This window comes from Callithrix jacchus, chromosome 8 (genome assembly GCF_049354715.1).
Source record: "Callithrix jacchus isolate 240 chromosome 8, calJac240_pri, whole genome shotgun sequence".
NCBI classification, from domain to species: domain Eukaryota; kingdom Metazoa; phylum Chordata; class Mammalia; order Primates; family Cebidae; genus Callithrix; species Callithrix jacchus.
The window spans coordinates 97,475,423-97,489,835 of record NC_133509.1 but is presented as its reverse complement, the minus strand read 5'-3'; the positions used below and the strand labels follow the sequence as shown (position 1 = coordinate 97,489,835).

Sequence of the window (14,413 nt, the reverse complement as noted above, 5' to 3'; positions counted from 1 at the left end):
CATAGAATTTGTGTTTTCTACCATGGTATCTGTTGCGTCTTTTACTCCTCTTTACTTTTGTTGTCATTGCCTTTAATCATGTTAAAGTGGTGAAGTAAAGTGAAATCATAATTTATAATCTGTGAAATACCCTATTATTATTTGAAACTGATGTTAAATAGTGTTCCAATAGTACTTCCTTTGTCACTCTTTATAATATCATTAGTTCTGTTATTGAAACACCAGCTAGGTTATGACTTTCTTTACTTAAAACACTTTTAAATGGTCTCTCTTTAAAGTAGGTTTAGGCAGACACCATTGTGTGGCATTTGAGATTCTTGGTTCTCTCTTGAGTTTTGACTTTTGTTCCCCCAAGACTTGGCCTTTTCTTTATGTACTACAGATTTTCCGTAGATGGGATTAATGCTACAATGCTGCTCATTCTGTGGGCAGATTGTGCTCTTACTATTTATTCTCTGATCCTTAAATACTGCCCTTTTTGTTGAGGACTCAGATATGATTAAACTTAAACATTACTTTGTGAGGTCTTTCCTAATTTCTACAAATTAAAAACAACATTTTTTTCTTCTGTGCTTTGCTTATCCTGATCTGTATATACTTATTTTATTTTTTCTATTTTGTAATTTTTTGGGGGTCTATCTCTCTTACTCACAAAGTTAAAGACTTCTTGAGAGCCAGATTTCTATTTCCTGAATCTGCCTATCCCCTCACAGCATAAATAAAATGTTTCAACTTTTGAACAAAAAGTCCAAAAAACTTAAAAAAAAATCTTAAGTGGTAGCATTTCATTATATAAATATATGACATAACATAAGGTAAAGGAAAAACAAAAGACAAGTAACAACAATGCAAGAAAGAAAGAAAGAAAGAAAGAAAACCTGTGCTTTGAATCTCACTCCTTTATCCCTGGGATTGATTTTTGTTTCTCTGTGCGCCCCTGTGATCGCTGCCCATAATCATATACATTTCTATCACAGCAACACAGCTTTATTGAGGTATAATTGATACACAGATATCTACATATATTTAATGCACACAATTTGATGAGTTTGTGTATATACAAACACTTTTAATACCATTACCGTAATCAAGGTAATAGATACACCCCCAAACTCACATAGCTTCTGTCCTTTTTTTCATGGTAAGAACACTTAATGTGCGATCTACTCTCTTAACAAATTTTGAAGTTCACGGTACTGTGTTGTTATATATAGGCTCTATATGTACAGTAGATATCCAAAACTTCATTCATGTTGCATAACTGAAACTGTATACCCATTGAACAAAAAACTGTCACTTTTCCCTATCTTCCAAGCCCTGACAGCCACTATTATCTTCTCTGTGTGAATGTGACTATTACAGACATTTTGTATGAGTGGAATCATGAAGTATTTGTCCTCTGCTACTGGCTTATTTCATTTAGTGTAATGCTCTCCAGGTTTACCTATATTGTAGCAAATGACAGAATTTTCTTTTTTTTCAAAGGCTGAATAATATTCCATTGTATGTGTATAACACATTTTCTTTTTCCATTCATCTGTTGGTATATGCTGGGGTTGTTTCCATGTCTACCTATTTTGAATAAAGCTACAATAAGCGTGAGAGTACAGATATCTCTTTGAGATTTTGATTTCAATAATTTTGGATACACACTCAGAAGTAAAATTATTGCATCATAGGTTAGAATTAGGGTTGAGTCAGGATGTCAGATTCATTAATTAAATGAGGTAGAAATGACAGATTTCTCCCACTTCACAGATGTAAGACTTAGTTATAACATGAACAGTATTGTAGGCTTCAACTCTAAATGTTTTCTTAGAAAAAGAAAACAGAAGAGTTTCAAGATGTAGTTGATTTACAACTTAGTCATTTGCTTGGATTTCTTTTTTGTAATATGCCATTAACTTTCTTGATTTAGGCACATACTTGGATTTTTATATGCAATCAGTTTGTTCTTAACACTAATAGTGTCAAACTCAGGATTGTCAGCATGTGTGTTGTCATTTCTTCTACCTCCTTAAAGGTAGCTTCTTACTATTGTCAGGATACCTTCTCTTTATTTCTGCTTAATAAGAGCTATTTGGCCCATTCTATGTGTGTATAAAAAAACCTACAAGCTAAATCAATTATTTTCTTTTTAATAAGAATTATTATTTGCTTTTCTGAAAATGTCTTCAGCTTGTATCCATTATAATTTATTGTTATTATTATACTTTAAGCTCTGGGGCACATGTGCAAATCGTGCAAGATTGTTACATAGATATACACATGCCATGGTGGTTTGCTGCATCTATCCCTGTATTTCTCCTAATGTCATCCCTCCCAAATCTCCCCACCCTCTGGTATCCCTCCCCTAGCCTCTCCACCCACAGTAGGCCCCAGTATGCAATGGTCCCCTCCCTGTGTCCCTGTGTTCTCATCGTTCAACACCCATGCATGAGTGAGAACATGGGGTGCTTGGTTTTCTTTACTGTGTCAGTTTGCTGAGAATGATGGTTTCCAGCTTCATCCATGTCCCTGCAAAGGACATGAACTCATCCCTTTTTAATGGCTGCATAGTATTCCATGGTGTACATGTGCTGCATTTTCTTTATCCAGTCTATCATTGATGGGCTTTTGGGTTGGTTCCAAGTCTTTGCTATTGTAAACAGTGCTGCCATGAAATAGAAATACCATTTAACCCAGCAATCTCATTCCTGGGTATATACGCAAAGGATTATAAATAATTCTATTATAAAGACACATGCACACATATGTCCATGATAATTTTTAACATGACTTCAGATATCAATCACTGAAGATCAGCAGGCATCATTTCTAAATGTTTTAAAAGATTTTATTCTAATACGCCCATATAATTTCTTAATTTTAATTGTTAAAATGTACATACTACCCAAAGCAATATACATATTCAAAGCAATCGCTATCAAAATTCCAATGACATTTTTAAAGAAGTAGAGAAAACAGTTCTCAAATTCATATGAAACTGTAAAAAAATACCAAGTAGACAAAAAACAATACTGAGAAAGAAGAACAACTGTGGAGGCATCACACTTCCTGATTTAAAGTTATATTACAAAGATATAGTAATTATAACAGTATGGTACTGACATAAAAAAGAAACATGGAGCAGTAGAACAGAATAGATCCAGAATTAAATCCAAACATATATGGTCAACTAATTTGCAACAAGAAACCAAGAGGCCAAAATGGGAAATTAATAGTTTTTTCAACCTATGGTGTAGGGAAAACCGGATTTCCACATGCAAAAAGATAAAATTAGAGCTTTATTTTCCACCCATGCAAAAAAATCACCTCAAAATGGATAAAACACCTATGAGACCTGAACCCATAAAACATGTAGATGAGAACATACAGAAAAAAGCTCCTTGACATTGGTTTTGGCAATGACACCAAAAACTTGGGCTGCAAAAGCAAAAATAAGTAAATGAATTACAACATGCTAAAAGGTTTCTGTACAGCATGGGAAACAATCAACAAAATGAAAATGCAGCCTACAGACTGGGAAATGTATTTGCAAACCACATACATGTAAGAACTCTTATAACTCCATAGCAGAAACCCTATTAAAAAGTGAGCAAGAGACCAGAACAGAAATTTATCCAAGTAAAACATAAAAATAACCATCAGGTTTATGAAAAGGTGCCCAAATCACTAATCATCAGGATAATGCAAATTGAAGCCACTATGAGATACTACCTCACACCTGTTAAAAAGGCTATTATCAAAAAGCCAAGATATAAGAAATATTGGTGAGGATATATAGAAAAGAGAACCCTAGTATACTGTTGGTGGGAATGTAGTTTGGTGCAGCCATTATGGAAAACAATATAGAGGTTTATAAAAAAATTAACAATAAAACTACTGGATGACCCAGTAATCCCTCTTCTGGGTAAATATTCAAAGGTAATGAATTAGTCACCTCCTAGAGATATCTGCACTCCCATGTTTGTTACAGTATTATTCACAATAGCTGAGATATGGAAACAACCCAAGTATCCATTGATGGATGAATTGATAAAGAAAATGTAGTATGTATTTGCAATGGAATATTATTCAACCTTAAAAAGGAAAGAGATCCTGCCATTTGCCACAACACAGATGGACTTTGAGGACATTATGCTAAGAGAAATAAGCCAGACACATAAAAAATATATTGTGTGATCTCACTTATATGTAGAATCTTTTTAAAAAGTCAAATATACAAAGATTGAGAATAAAACTGGTGGGGAGGTGGAGTAGGGTGGGAGGAAATGAGCACATGTAGGTCTAAGGATAGAAAGTAGCACATATGTAGGATGAACATTGTTAGAGATCTAATGTATATATGACGACTATGGCTAATAATATTGTACTGGCATATCTCAGAGATTTTGTGGGTTTGGTACTAGACCACGATAATAAAGCAATGTTGCAATAGAGTCACACAATTTTTTTGTTTCCCAGTACATATAAAAGTTATGTTCACACTATACTGAGTCTATTACGTATGCAGTAACATTATGTCCTCAAAAGCAATGCATATACCTTAATTTAAAAATACTTTATTGTTAAAATATGCTAATGATCATCTAAGCCTTCAGCAAGTTGTAATCTTTTGTCTGGTGGGCAGTCTTGTCTTGATGTTGTTGGATGCAGACTGATCAGGGTGGTGGTTGCTGAAGGGTGGAATGGAGGTGGCAATTTCTTAAATGAAGAAAACAATGAAATTTGTTGCATCAGTTGACTCTTCCTTTCAAAAAATATTTAACTGTAGCATGTGGTGCTGACTGATAGCATTTTAACCACAGTAGAACTTCTTTCAAAATTGGAGTCAGTCCTCTCAAACTCTTGCCACTGCCTGATCAACTGAGTTCATGTACTATGATAAATCCTTTGTGGTCATTTCAATAATATTCACAGGATCTTCATTAGGAGTAGATTTCTTCTCAAGAAACCACTTTCTTTGTTCATCCATTAGAAGCAACTTCTCATCTGTTATTTTTATAGTGAGATTGCAGCAAGTCATCCACATTTTTGGGCTCCGTTTCTAATTCTAGTTGTCTTGCTATTTCTACATCTGCAGTTATTTCCTCCACTTAAGTCTGAAGTTCTCAAAAGTCATCCATGAGGTTTGAAATCAACTTCTTCCAAACTCCTGTTAATGTTAATATTTTGACTTTCTCACAACTCACATGAATCACAAGTGTTTTGAATGGCATCTAGAATTCTGAACGTTCTCCGGAAGATTTCCCATTTAGATCCATTAGATGAATCAGTATCCATGGCTACCACAACCTTACAAAATATAGTTCTCAAATAATAAGACTTGAAAGTCAAAATTACTACTTGATTCATGGGCTGCAGAATGGATGTTGTGTTAGCAGGCATGAAAACAACATTCATCTTGTACATCTTCATTAGAGCAGTTGGCTGACCAGATGCATTGTCAATGAGCAGTAATACTTTCAAATGAATCTTTTTTTCTGAGCAGTTGGTCTCAACAGTAGGCTTAAAATATTCAGTAAAGCATGCTATAAACAGATGCGCTGTCATCTAGGCTTTGTTCTTCCATTTATAGAGCAAAGGCAGAGAAGATTTAGCATAATTCTTAAGATTCTAGGACTTTTGGAATAATCAAGGAGTCCTGGCTTCAACTTAAAGTCACCAGCTGCACTAGGCCCTAACGAGAGAGTGAGCCTGTCCTTTAAAGTTTTGAAGCCAGTTATTGACTTCTCTCTAGCTATGAAAGTCCCAGATGGCATCTTCTTTTAATAGAAGTCTTTTTCATCTACATTAAAAATCTGTTGTCTAGTCTAGTCACCTTCATCAGTTATTTTAGCAGATCTTCTGGATAACTTGCTACAGCTTCTACATCAGTGCTTTCTGTTTCACCTTGCATTTTTATGTCATGGAGATGGCCCCTTTTCTTAAACTTTATAAACCAACCTCTGCTAGCTTCAAACTTTTCTTCTGCAGCTTCCTCTCCTCTCTTAGCCTTTACAGAACTGGAGATAGTTAGGGCTTTGCTCTGGATTTGGCTTTGGCTTAAGGGAATGCTGTGGCTGGTTTGGTCTTCTATCCAGATCACTAAAACTTTCACCTTATCAGCAGTAAGTCTGTTTCATTTCCTTAGCACTCATGTGTTCACTGGAGTAGGTCGTGTAACTTCCTTCAAAAACTTTTCCTGTGCATTCACAACTTTCACAACTTGGCTAGCTGTTTGGTACAAGAGGCCTAGCTTTTAGCCTATTTTGGCTTTTGACATACCTTCCTCAATAAGCTTAATTATTTCTGTCTTTTGACTTGAAGTGAGAGATATGTGACTCTTCCTTTTGCTTGAACACTTAGAAGCCATTTTAGGGATACTAGTTGGCCTAATTTCAATATTATTGTGTCTCAGAAAACAGGGAGGCCCAAGGAGAGGAAGAGGGAGTTGGGGAATGACAGTTCAGTGGAGTAGTTAAAACACACACAGTATTTATTGATAAGTTTGCCATCCTGTATGGGTGTGGTTTGTAGTGGCACCAAACAATTACAAAAATAACATGAAAGATTACTGGTCTCAGATTTCCACAACAGATATAATAACAATACAAAAATTCAAAATATTGTGAAAAGTACCAAAATGAGACACAAAATGATCACATGCTGTTGGAAATATGGCGCTGATAGACTTGTTCAACACTGAGTTTCCACAAACCTTCAATTTGTAAAAAAAAATATCTGCCAAGCACAGTAATGTAAAGCACAATAAAATGAGGGTTATGCCTGTCTTGTAATACAAATTTTTGTTAAATAGGTAGATGTTAGCTGCTTTCGTTTCACATACAATAAAAAATACATGAGATAATAGACATGTTAATTTACTTCACTATAGTAACCATTTTAGTATCTTTATGTATTCTATAAGGTTACATGTTAAATCTCAAGCATACATAGTAAAACTTACTAAAATAATAAAAAGAAGTGAATACATAAATTAGGTTCATTGTATAGAAAAATCTTCAAATATAGCCACTTTCACACCCCTTTACTCACAGAAAACTAAGTAAAATTCAAATGATATTTGGTTTGGGACCTGTTGGATATATTAGTTAGTAGTTCTCACTGATGAATAACTGTGGTAATTTTTATGTATTTATTTATTTGTTTTTCGAGGTGGAGCCTTGCTCTGTCACCCAGGCTGGAATGCAGTGGTGTGATCTTGACTCACTGCAACCTCCACATTCTGGGTTCAAGTGATTCTCCAGCCTCAACCTCCCAAGTAGCTGGGATTACTGGTGCCCACCACCATACCTGCCTAATTTTTGTATTTTTAGTAGAGATGGGGTTTCACCACCGTGGCCAGGCTGGTCTCAAACTCCTGAATTCGTGATCTACCTGCCTCAGCCTCCCAAAGTACTGGAATTACAGGCATGAGCCTGCCCAACTGTAGTAATTTTTATGCATTTATTTTATTTATGTCATTAACTCACCAGATAATGTGTCTCACATTTGAAAAAATAAATCTGCCTTAAAATCAGCCCCCTAGAGGACCATAATCCTCAAGCATACCACAGTCTGTATTACTCCCTTAATTATGTTGTAACTCTGTCTCTGTTTTGTCTTAAATTTTCCAGTTTCCTACTATATGAGTCTTTAACACTAATTTCTATTTTGCAATCCTTTTTCCTGTAGGTTAGCAGTGAAATACTTCATAAGACTTGATGCAAAGAACTGAGAAAATATAAATAGACCAAACAACAACTTTCATGTTTAGCACAAGCTTTTCTACTAATTTTAGTACTTTGAGGGGAGGTTAGTTATCTCAAGCTCTAAAATGTTTATAGCAGAGACTACTTGTACCCAGCAGGCGCTGACCTAAAAACCATCATCAAATGTTCTGTAGTCAAGAAAATGAACAGGAGTTCCGAGCCCTGAAAGTGCAAAATCTTTTGTGCAATAAAGAAAAGATTTATCGTTTCTTCATTAGCTATTCCATGCATATTAGATGCATGTATGTTAGATATTCCATGCATAATCCCACATTTTCACAGCCTATGATCTCTGAGATCACTTACTATATATGTGCATAATATTCTTGAAGAAGGACATTAACCAACTTTACTTTGGCTGATACATTAATTAATTTTTTAAAAAAGATGACCATAGTCCCAGAAATGTGGTAAAAGTTTGTTGTGAATTGATTGCCTAATAGGTGACATAGAAAGCCAAAAAAGTAAACACACTTTGAGACGGTTGATTAGATTAATATCCAGTTAACATATTGCACATCCTAATGAAAATTCTACATAATGAAACAATTAGTGTTGCTTATTATGTAAAGTGAATTCTTATGTTGGGAGCAGAATTATATACTTCTGTTAACTGTGCTATGTTTTTCTAAACTTTTTGGGAGAGGAGCAGTAAATTAATTTTATCATAAGTTCATATTCTAGTTTTTAAATGTTATTCATACTATATCATAGACTTTTTATTTCCCCATGATACCAAAAAGATAATAATTTAAATAATGTAATAATTTAAGTTTTAAAATTTTAGGTAGAAATTGTGTAAGAGTGTTTAAATTAATCAGTTAAGTTAAATAAAATATATAACAGATATTTGAATCCTCTGTAATTAAAAATGGCCTACATTGATAACAAGATTATTTTGAATATCTTTTACCTATTGACCATACACTTAATAATCAATGAATATTTGTTTACAATCTATAAATCTATGTATATATCTTATGAATTCAGTTTTATTAAGGAGTGTAAAGAAAGACATCTGTGAAAATGGTTTGCTATTTTTTAACATAGAACAATTTGGAAATCATAAAGTAGGAAGAAGAAAAACCATTAACATACCACTTAAATCCTGTTGCTATTATTATTTAAATGCATTTTCTTTTAGTTTTGTATCCCTTTAGACTTTTAGCTCAATTTATATCAATTGATAAATTAATATAACATAGTATATACTATATGATATGGTTTGGCTGTGTCTCCATCCAAACCTCACCTTGAATTGTAATAATCCCTACATTTCAAGGACAGAGTTAGGTGGAGATTATTGAATCATGGGGGCAGATTCCCTCATACTGTTCTCATGGTAGTGAATAAGTCTCATGAGATCTGATAGTTTTATAAATGGCAGTTTGTCTGCACAAGCTCTCTTGCCTGCCACCATGTAAGACATGACTTTGCTCCTCATTTGCCTTGAGCCATGACTGTGAGGCCTCCCTAGCCATGTAGAACTGTGAGTCAATAAAACCTCTTTTCTTTATAAATTACCCAGTCTCAGGTATGTCTTTATTAGCAGTGTGAGAACAGACTAATAAACCATATATAATAACATATAATTATAAAATTCATTATACTTTGGTTCTATCAAGAGAATTTTCTTAAGAAAAAGAGATAAAGTAGATTTCTTAATTGACTGTTCTTTTAGTCTTGGCACCTCAGTTTCATTTTTATATATTTTGTTTTGGCTGTAACCATATGCATATTATTATTCTTTATATAATTATTTCTTATTTAACATTATAAATTAAGAATTTTTTGCCTATTATCTCAAAAGTTGTTTTAATTCTTTGGGAACTGCTATTTTATGCATAGGTTTACAATTGCCATATGTATTGGGCACATAGGTTTTTTTTTTTTAAACCTGGGGTTATCATTAATGACACTATAATGAATATTACATGTGGTAGTTATAATCTTTTGATTCCCAGAAGTGAAAATGCTGAGTCAAAAGCATTGATTATTATTAAGTGTGTCATATATGAACACCAAATAGCTGAAAAGTAATGAGTATTCATAAATGGGTAAAGTGTTATAACTGACAATTTGAGAAAATGTTACAGAAATGAATCATAGAGAAATGTAACCATTTTTTTAATCTCTTGAAGGGAAAATCCAAAATAGAAAGAGCAAGAATAAAAGTAAAAAGAAATAAGAGGTAGATAAAAGCAGCCCTTTAAAAGCTTAGCTTTTTTTTGGTACCATCAGGAACTGTGGTAATCATAGCAGTTGTTGATCTCCTCTATTTACAAAGTATTACACATAAATTATAAGACAAAATAAAAACCATACATTGTTCCATAATGCAGAAAGGATCTAGCATTTTGATGCTTTTACTTCTGTGGTTTGTGTGTATATATGTATGCATGTTTGGGGGTAGGGAGATGGGGTACATAAAATGAGGTTATACTGTGTGTATGGTTTTATATCCTGCTTTGACTATGTTATATACCTGTATATAGTCTTGATGTCACTTTGTAAAATTTGATACTTTGTGCCTGCACAATATTTTATAGTTTATTTATTTGTTGACATTTATTTCCAATTTTTGTCGATTATAAATTTCACTTCAGTGAGCATTTTTATAAATAAATTTGGCACTTCTTGTTATGCAATTAGAATAAATGCCTATAATTGGGATTGCTAGTTTGAGGAAAATGCTGTGTATAGACATCTGAAATTCATCTCTATAAAAGGAGGTAGAGTTTCTATAGCTAAAGTCTCTCTTTGGTTATTGTGATACTGTATTACCCTAGAGACACTCTTTGGCTACCAGGTCTCTAATCTCTCTTCCTTGGGCAAATAAATGGCTGTTAGTTGATTTGCTCATCTGTGTCACAAACTAAAAGGAATTTTTGGAAGGTCCAGAAACAAATGAATTGTTTAAGAGTAATTAGATATATATTATAGCTATCTTCTGCTAATCACATGATCATGTGGTGGTTTTAATCACCTGTCAGTCATGAGCATATTTTCTCTTTCTAACCTGAAGTGCCTCTTTTTTTTTTTTTTAATTTTTTATTGCATTTTAGGTTTGGGGGTACATGTGCAGAACATGCAAGACAGTTGCATAGGTACACACATGGAAGTGTGTTTTGCTTTCTTTAAGCTTGAAATCAAGCCCCATGTTTCTCTCAGGGCTTCCCAACTACCTGGGTGAGCAAAGAATCTATAATCTCACTCACCCAACCTCTCTGTCTCTGTCTTGTCACTGTCTTTGTCTCCATCTCATTTCTGTGGTTACACATTTTTTTTTTCTCTCTGGTTGTCTGGCTGACCTGAAGTGTTATATAAGGTCTTTCTTCTTTTTGTTTTTCCTGTTAGTTCTGATTTTAATCTGCATGATGGCAGCAGATAGTTGCTCACCTCTGTGGTTTGAGTGTAGAAAGAATAAATCATTAACAGAGTGCCTGTAGGAAGATGTTTCCCTCCTGGATATATTCCCCCTGTCTTTTTCACTTTAAAACTTTTCGTTTTACACAGAAGTTGAACAAAGAATGCAGTTGACTACACTTCAGAAAGCAGGGGCTTTTATGGAACTACCTCAGCAGAAAGGCCTTTTGGGACTTTAACCTTAGACTCTTTCTCATTTTTATTGGGCAACTAAGTACTTGAGTTCAAATGATAAATGGTTGAGTTCAGGCCACCAGTCGGTAGTACTCTGAAGTGAGTAGGTGATTCCTGTGCAATTTCTAGAATTTTAAAAAGACATCTACATTCGATGATTGTATAGCACTTTTGATAGAACTGTTCAAGGGGTAACACATTTGAGTCTCCGTGTTTTAGACAACCTCGGTCCATTAGCTTTGTAATTGTGGATGGGAGCTCTTGAGCTGGACTCTTAGGACCTGTATAAGGTTGGCTAGGTAGAGAGGGAAGGGTATTCTTGGGCAACTAAGTCCTGGCAAGTTTTAATTTGTTTGGAGCACAATAGCTATGGGATAATCTGTATTTAATACATGTTGGATCAGCCCTATATTTATGAAGACTGTTACAGCAGATCCTTCTATATTGCATTTTATTATCTTTACCAGAAGGAGCACAGGCAAGGATGAAACTAAACACCTTTGCTCCTTCTAGTCAAAATAGGAAAAAAAGGTGGCAGAAGATGATGAAATTATTTGTTAAAATGAGGTGTTTGTCTTCTGCGTTGGATCTATTTATTCATGCCTCTAAAGATTTTCATCAATAACTGAATTCGGGGTGATGTTACTTTACATATTATATGAAACCATTGTACATTGTTATGTGTGTATAGATGTGGTTATACCCTCAGCTCTAAATTATGCTAAAAGGTCGATACTGTATATGAAACTGACAACAATAGTGATTTCAGTAAGAACAGTGGTAGATGCTTGAATATGGATCTTCTGCTGTTTTCCAGGGAAGGGTGATGTGTTTGGAGACATCTTCTGGAAGGAAACCACCCTTGCCCATGCATGTGCAAATGTCCGGGCGCTGACATACTGTGACCTACACATCATCAAGCGGGAAGCCTTGCTCAAAGTCCTGGACTTTTATACAGCTTTTGCAAACTCGTTCTCGAGGAATCTCACTCTTACCTGCAATCTGAGGAAACGGGTATGTTTTCTGCATCTGCTGCTTCTTATTGGTGTCCAGAGCATAAATATGTTATTAGCTGAAGAGTAGGAAAGATACTTTATTTTGCAGCACTTAATTCCCATCAATGTAAAATGACACAATTTTCCTTCCCTTCACTTATATTTTCTCTACTTTTTAAAGGAAAAAGCACTGTACTTCTATGAGTAAAGATTTGAATCTTTACCATTTAAGATAGAAAATGGAAAACAGACTTGAAGAGAAACAAGATGTAAACTCTGCTGTGATGTAGTCAGTTCTTGGAGTTTACAACACTGCCATAAAATAAATTCCAGTGTCTTCTACCTTATTATATGGACTATTTTAAAGCTGGTAAAGTTAATCAAGCTGAGTGCCTATTTTACATTCTCAACTTTCCTTAGGCATTTCTCATTTCATAATTAATTCACAAAGTTTACTGTTTCAAAGAATACCATCTCAAAAATTATTCAGCCACATTGACACATCCTACAGATATGGATAGGAATCCTTTATTTTACACTGCTGCTGCACATTTGACCTTCACTGCCATCTCTTTTTAACTGATAAGTGTGACACAAATTTTATTTGCATGAAAAAATCTCCTAGTTCTGGTTTCTAGGTCATTGGGCATTGGGTAGGGCTTTTTTATTGCCAAGAATTAAATACATGTTTGGATAACTGCACTTAATTGATTTTATCCAAAATGACTGCTTGTCTGTGGTGAAGTATTTTGAAATAACAGTCCTTCCTTTTCATAACCTGCTTAAATAAAACCTTCTCTGTAGTTAACATGGAGGGAAGAAATCAAGCAAAGAGATAAATTAATGTCTATACTGTAGCAATGTAGAAATGAACATAATTAAATCAGTGTAATTCCTACTTAGGTTCCAAGAAAGAATGCGACTAGCAGGAGTAGTGTTTTCACTGGCTGTATCACATTTATCTGATCTATACTTAAACATCAGTTTCAGTTTATACTTTTGTTATCAAATAGTTATGGAGCATCCAGAACCTGTGAGATAGAATGTAAATAGCTGTAGAGAGCATGAAGACTTAAATACAGAGTATTTACGCTCAATAGACCTGTAGTTAAATGTCAAACACAAATGGTTGAAAGCTAAGGCAGTGGTGGAAGTGGAAAAGGGATGCTAAATATGAAGTAAATATGGAAGTTTCTTGCCAGTGTGTTAGGGAGCTCAGAGTCACTTTCAGTATTAAGCAGAAATGTCTCCTTTGGTCTGTGCTCTACCTTCTGCAATGACAAATTCCCTTTCAACAAGGCAACCTGTTTGGTAGTTGACTCTAGTATGGTTGGCCCTTGAATAACACAGGTTTGAACCACGAGGGTGCACTTACATACCAGTTTTCTTCAACTAAACGTGGATGAAAAATACAGTATTTGCATGATTTGAAACTTGTATACCAAGCCAACTTTTCCTGTATGTGCATGTATCCTCATTATGTGAGGATTTGGATGTGTGAGGGGGAACCTGGAACCAATCCACCTCGTATATCAAGGGAAGACTATATTTCTAAGTTCCCTCCAATCTAAAATTTGCAGTTTTAAAATCTTCCCCCATACTGCAAGATGACTGAAACCTCCTATCCAACATCTGTACATTCCTCAGGACTTGCTATTCAAAATATTCCTGCGAAATAAAATGGGCAGTTATTTTTCCTTCAAAGCACATGAGGAAACTCTGGCCCAGGGGGATTAATATCAAATAACCAACTGATATATTTGCAATGCAAGGTGCCAAAGAGGGACAATTAAAACCAATCACCAGTAGAAAATCTGTCACCTCTTTTGCCCTTACACACACACCCTCATTGGTTGTGACAGCTGAGTGCACACTGGTGTGGCTACTTCTGTTAGGAAGAGAATCTAGATAGAGACAGAAAACTGTTGTTGGTTTTTCTAACGGGACCCAGAAATGCTGTCCCTGTCTCCACAGGTGCCAGTTTGCTGAGTAACATCAAGCAGCTTCTTCCCTTCCAACCTATTTCCTGTTGTAACTGGTATCAATTTTTATAATTCTAGC

The 14,413-nt window shown here is 34.7% G+C and overlaps 1 protein-coding gene across 1 annotated transcript in view; it reads left to right on the top strand.

The window, feature by feature from the left end:
• Positions 1-14,413, top strand: part of KCNH5 (potassium voltage-gated channel subfamily H member 5) — a 371,870-nt gene that overhangs the window by 277,978 nt on the left and 79,479 nt on the right. The window contains exon 10 of the mRNA XM_002753993.6: positions 12,175-12,371. Within this exon, the coding sequence (XP_002754039.1) occupies positions 12,175-12,371 (197 nt within the window). The remainder of the gene's footprint in view (positions 1-12,174; positions 12,372-14,413) is intronic.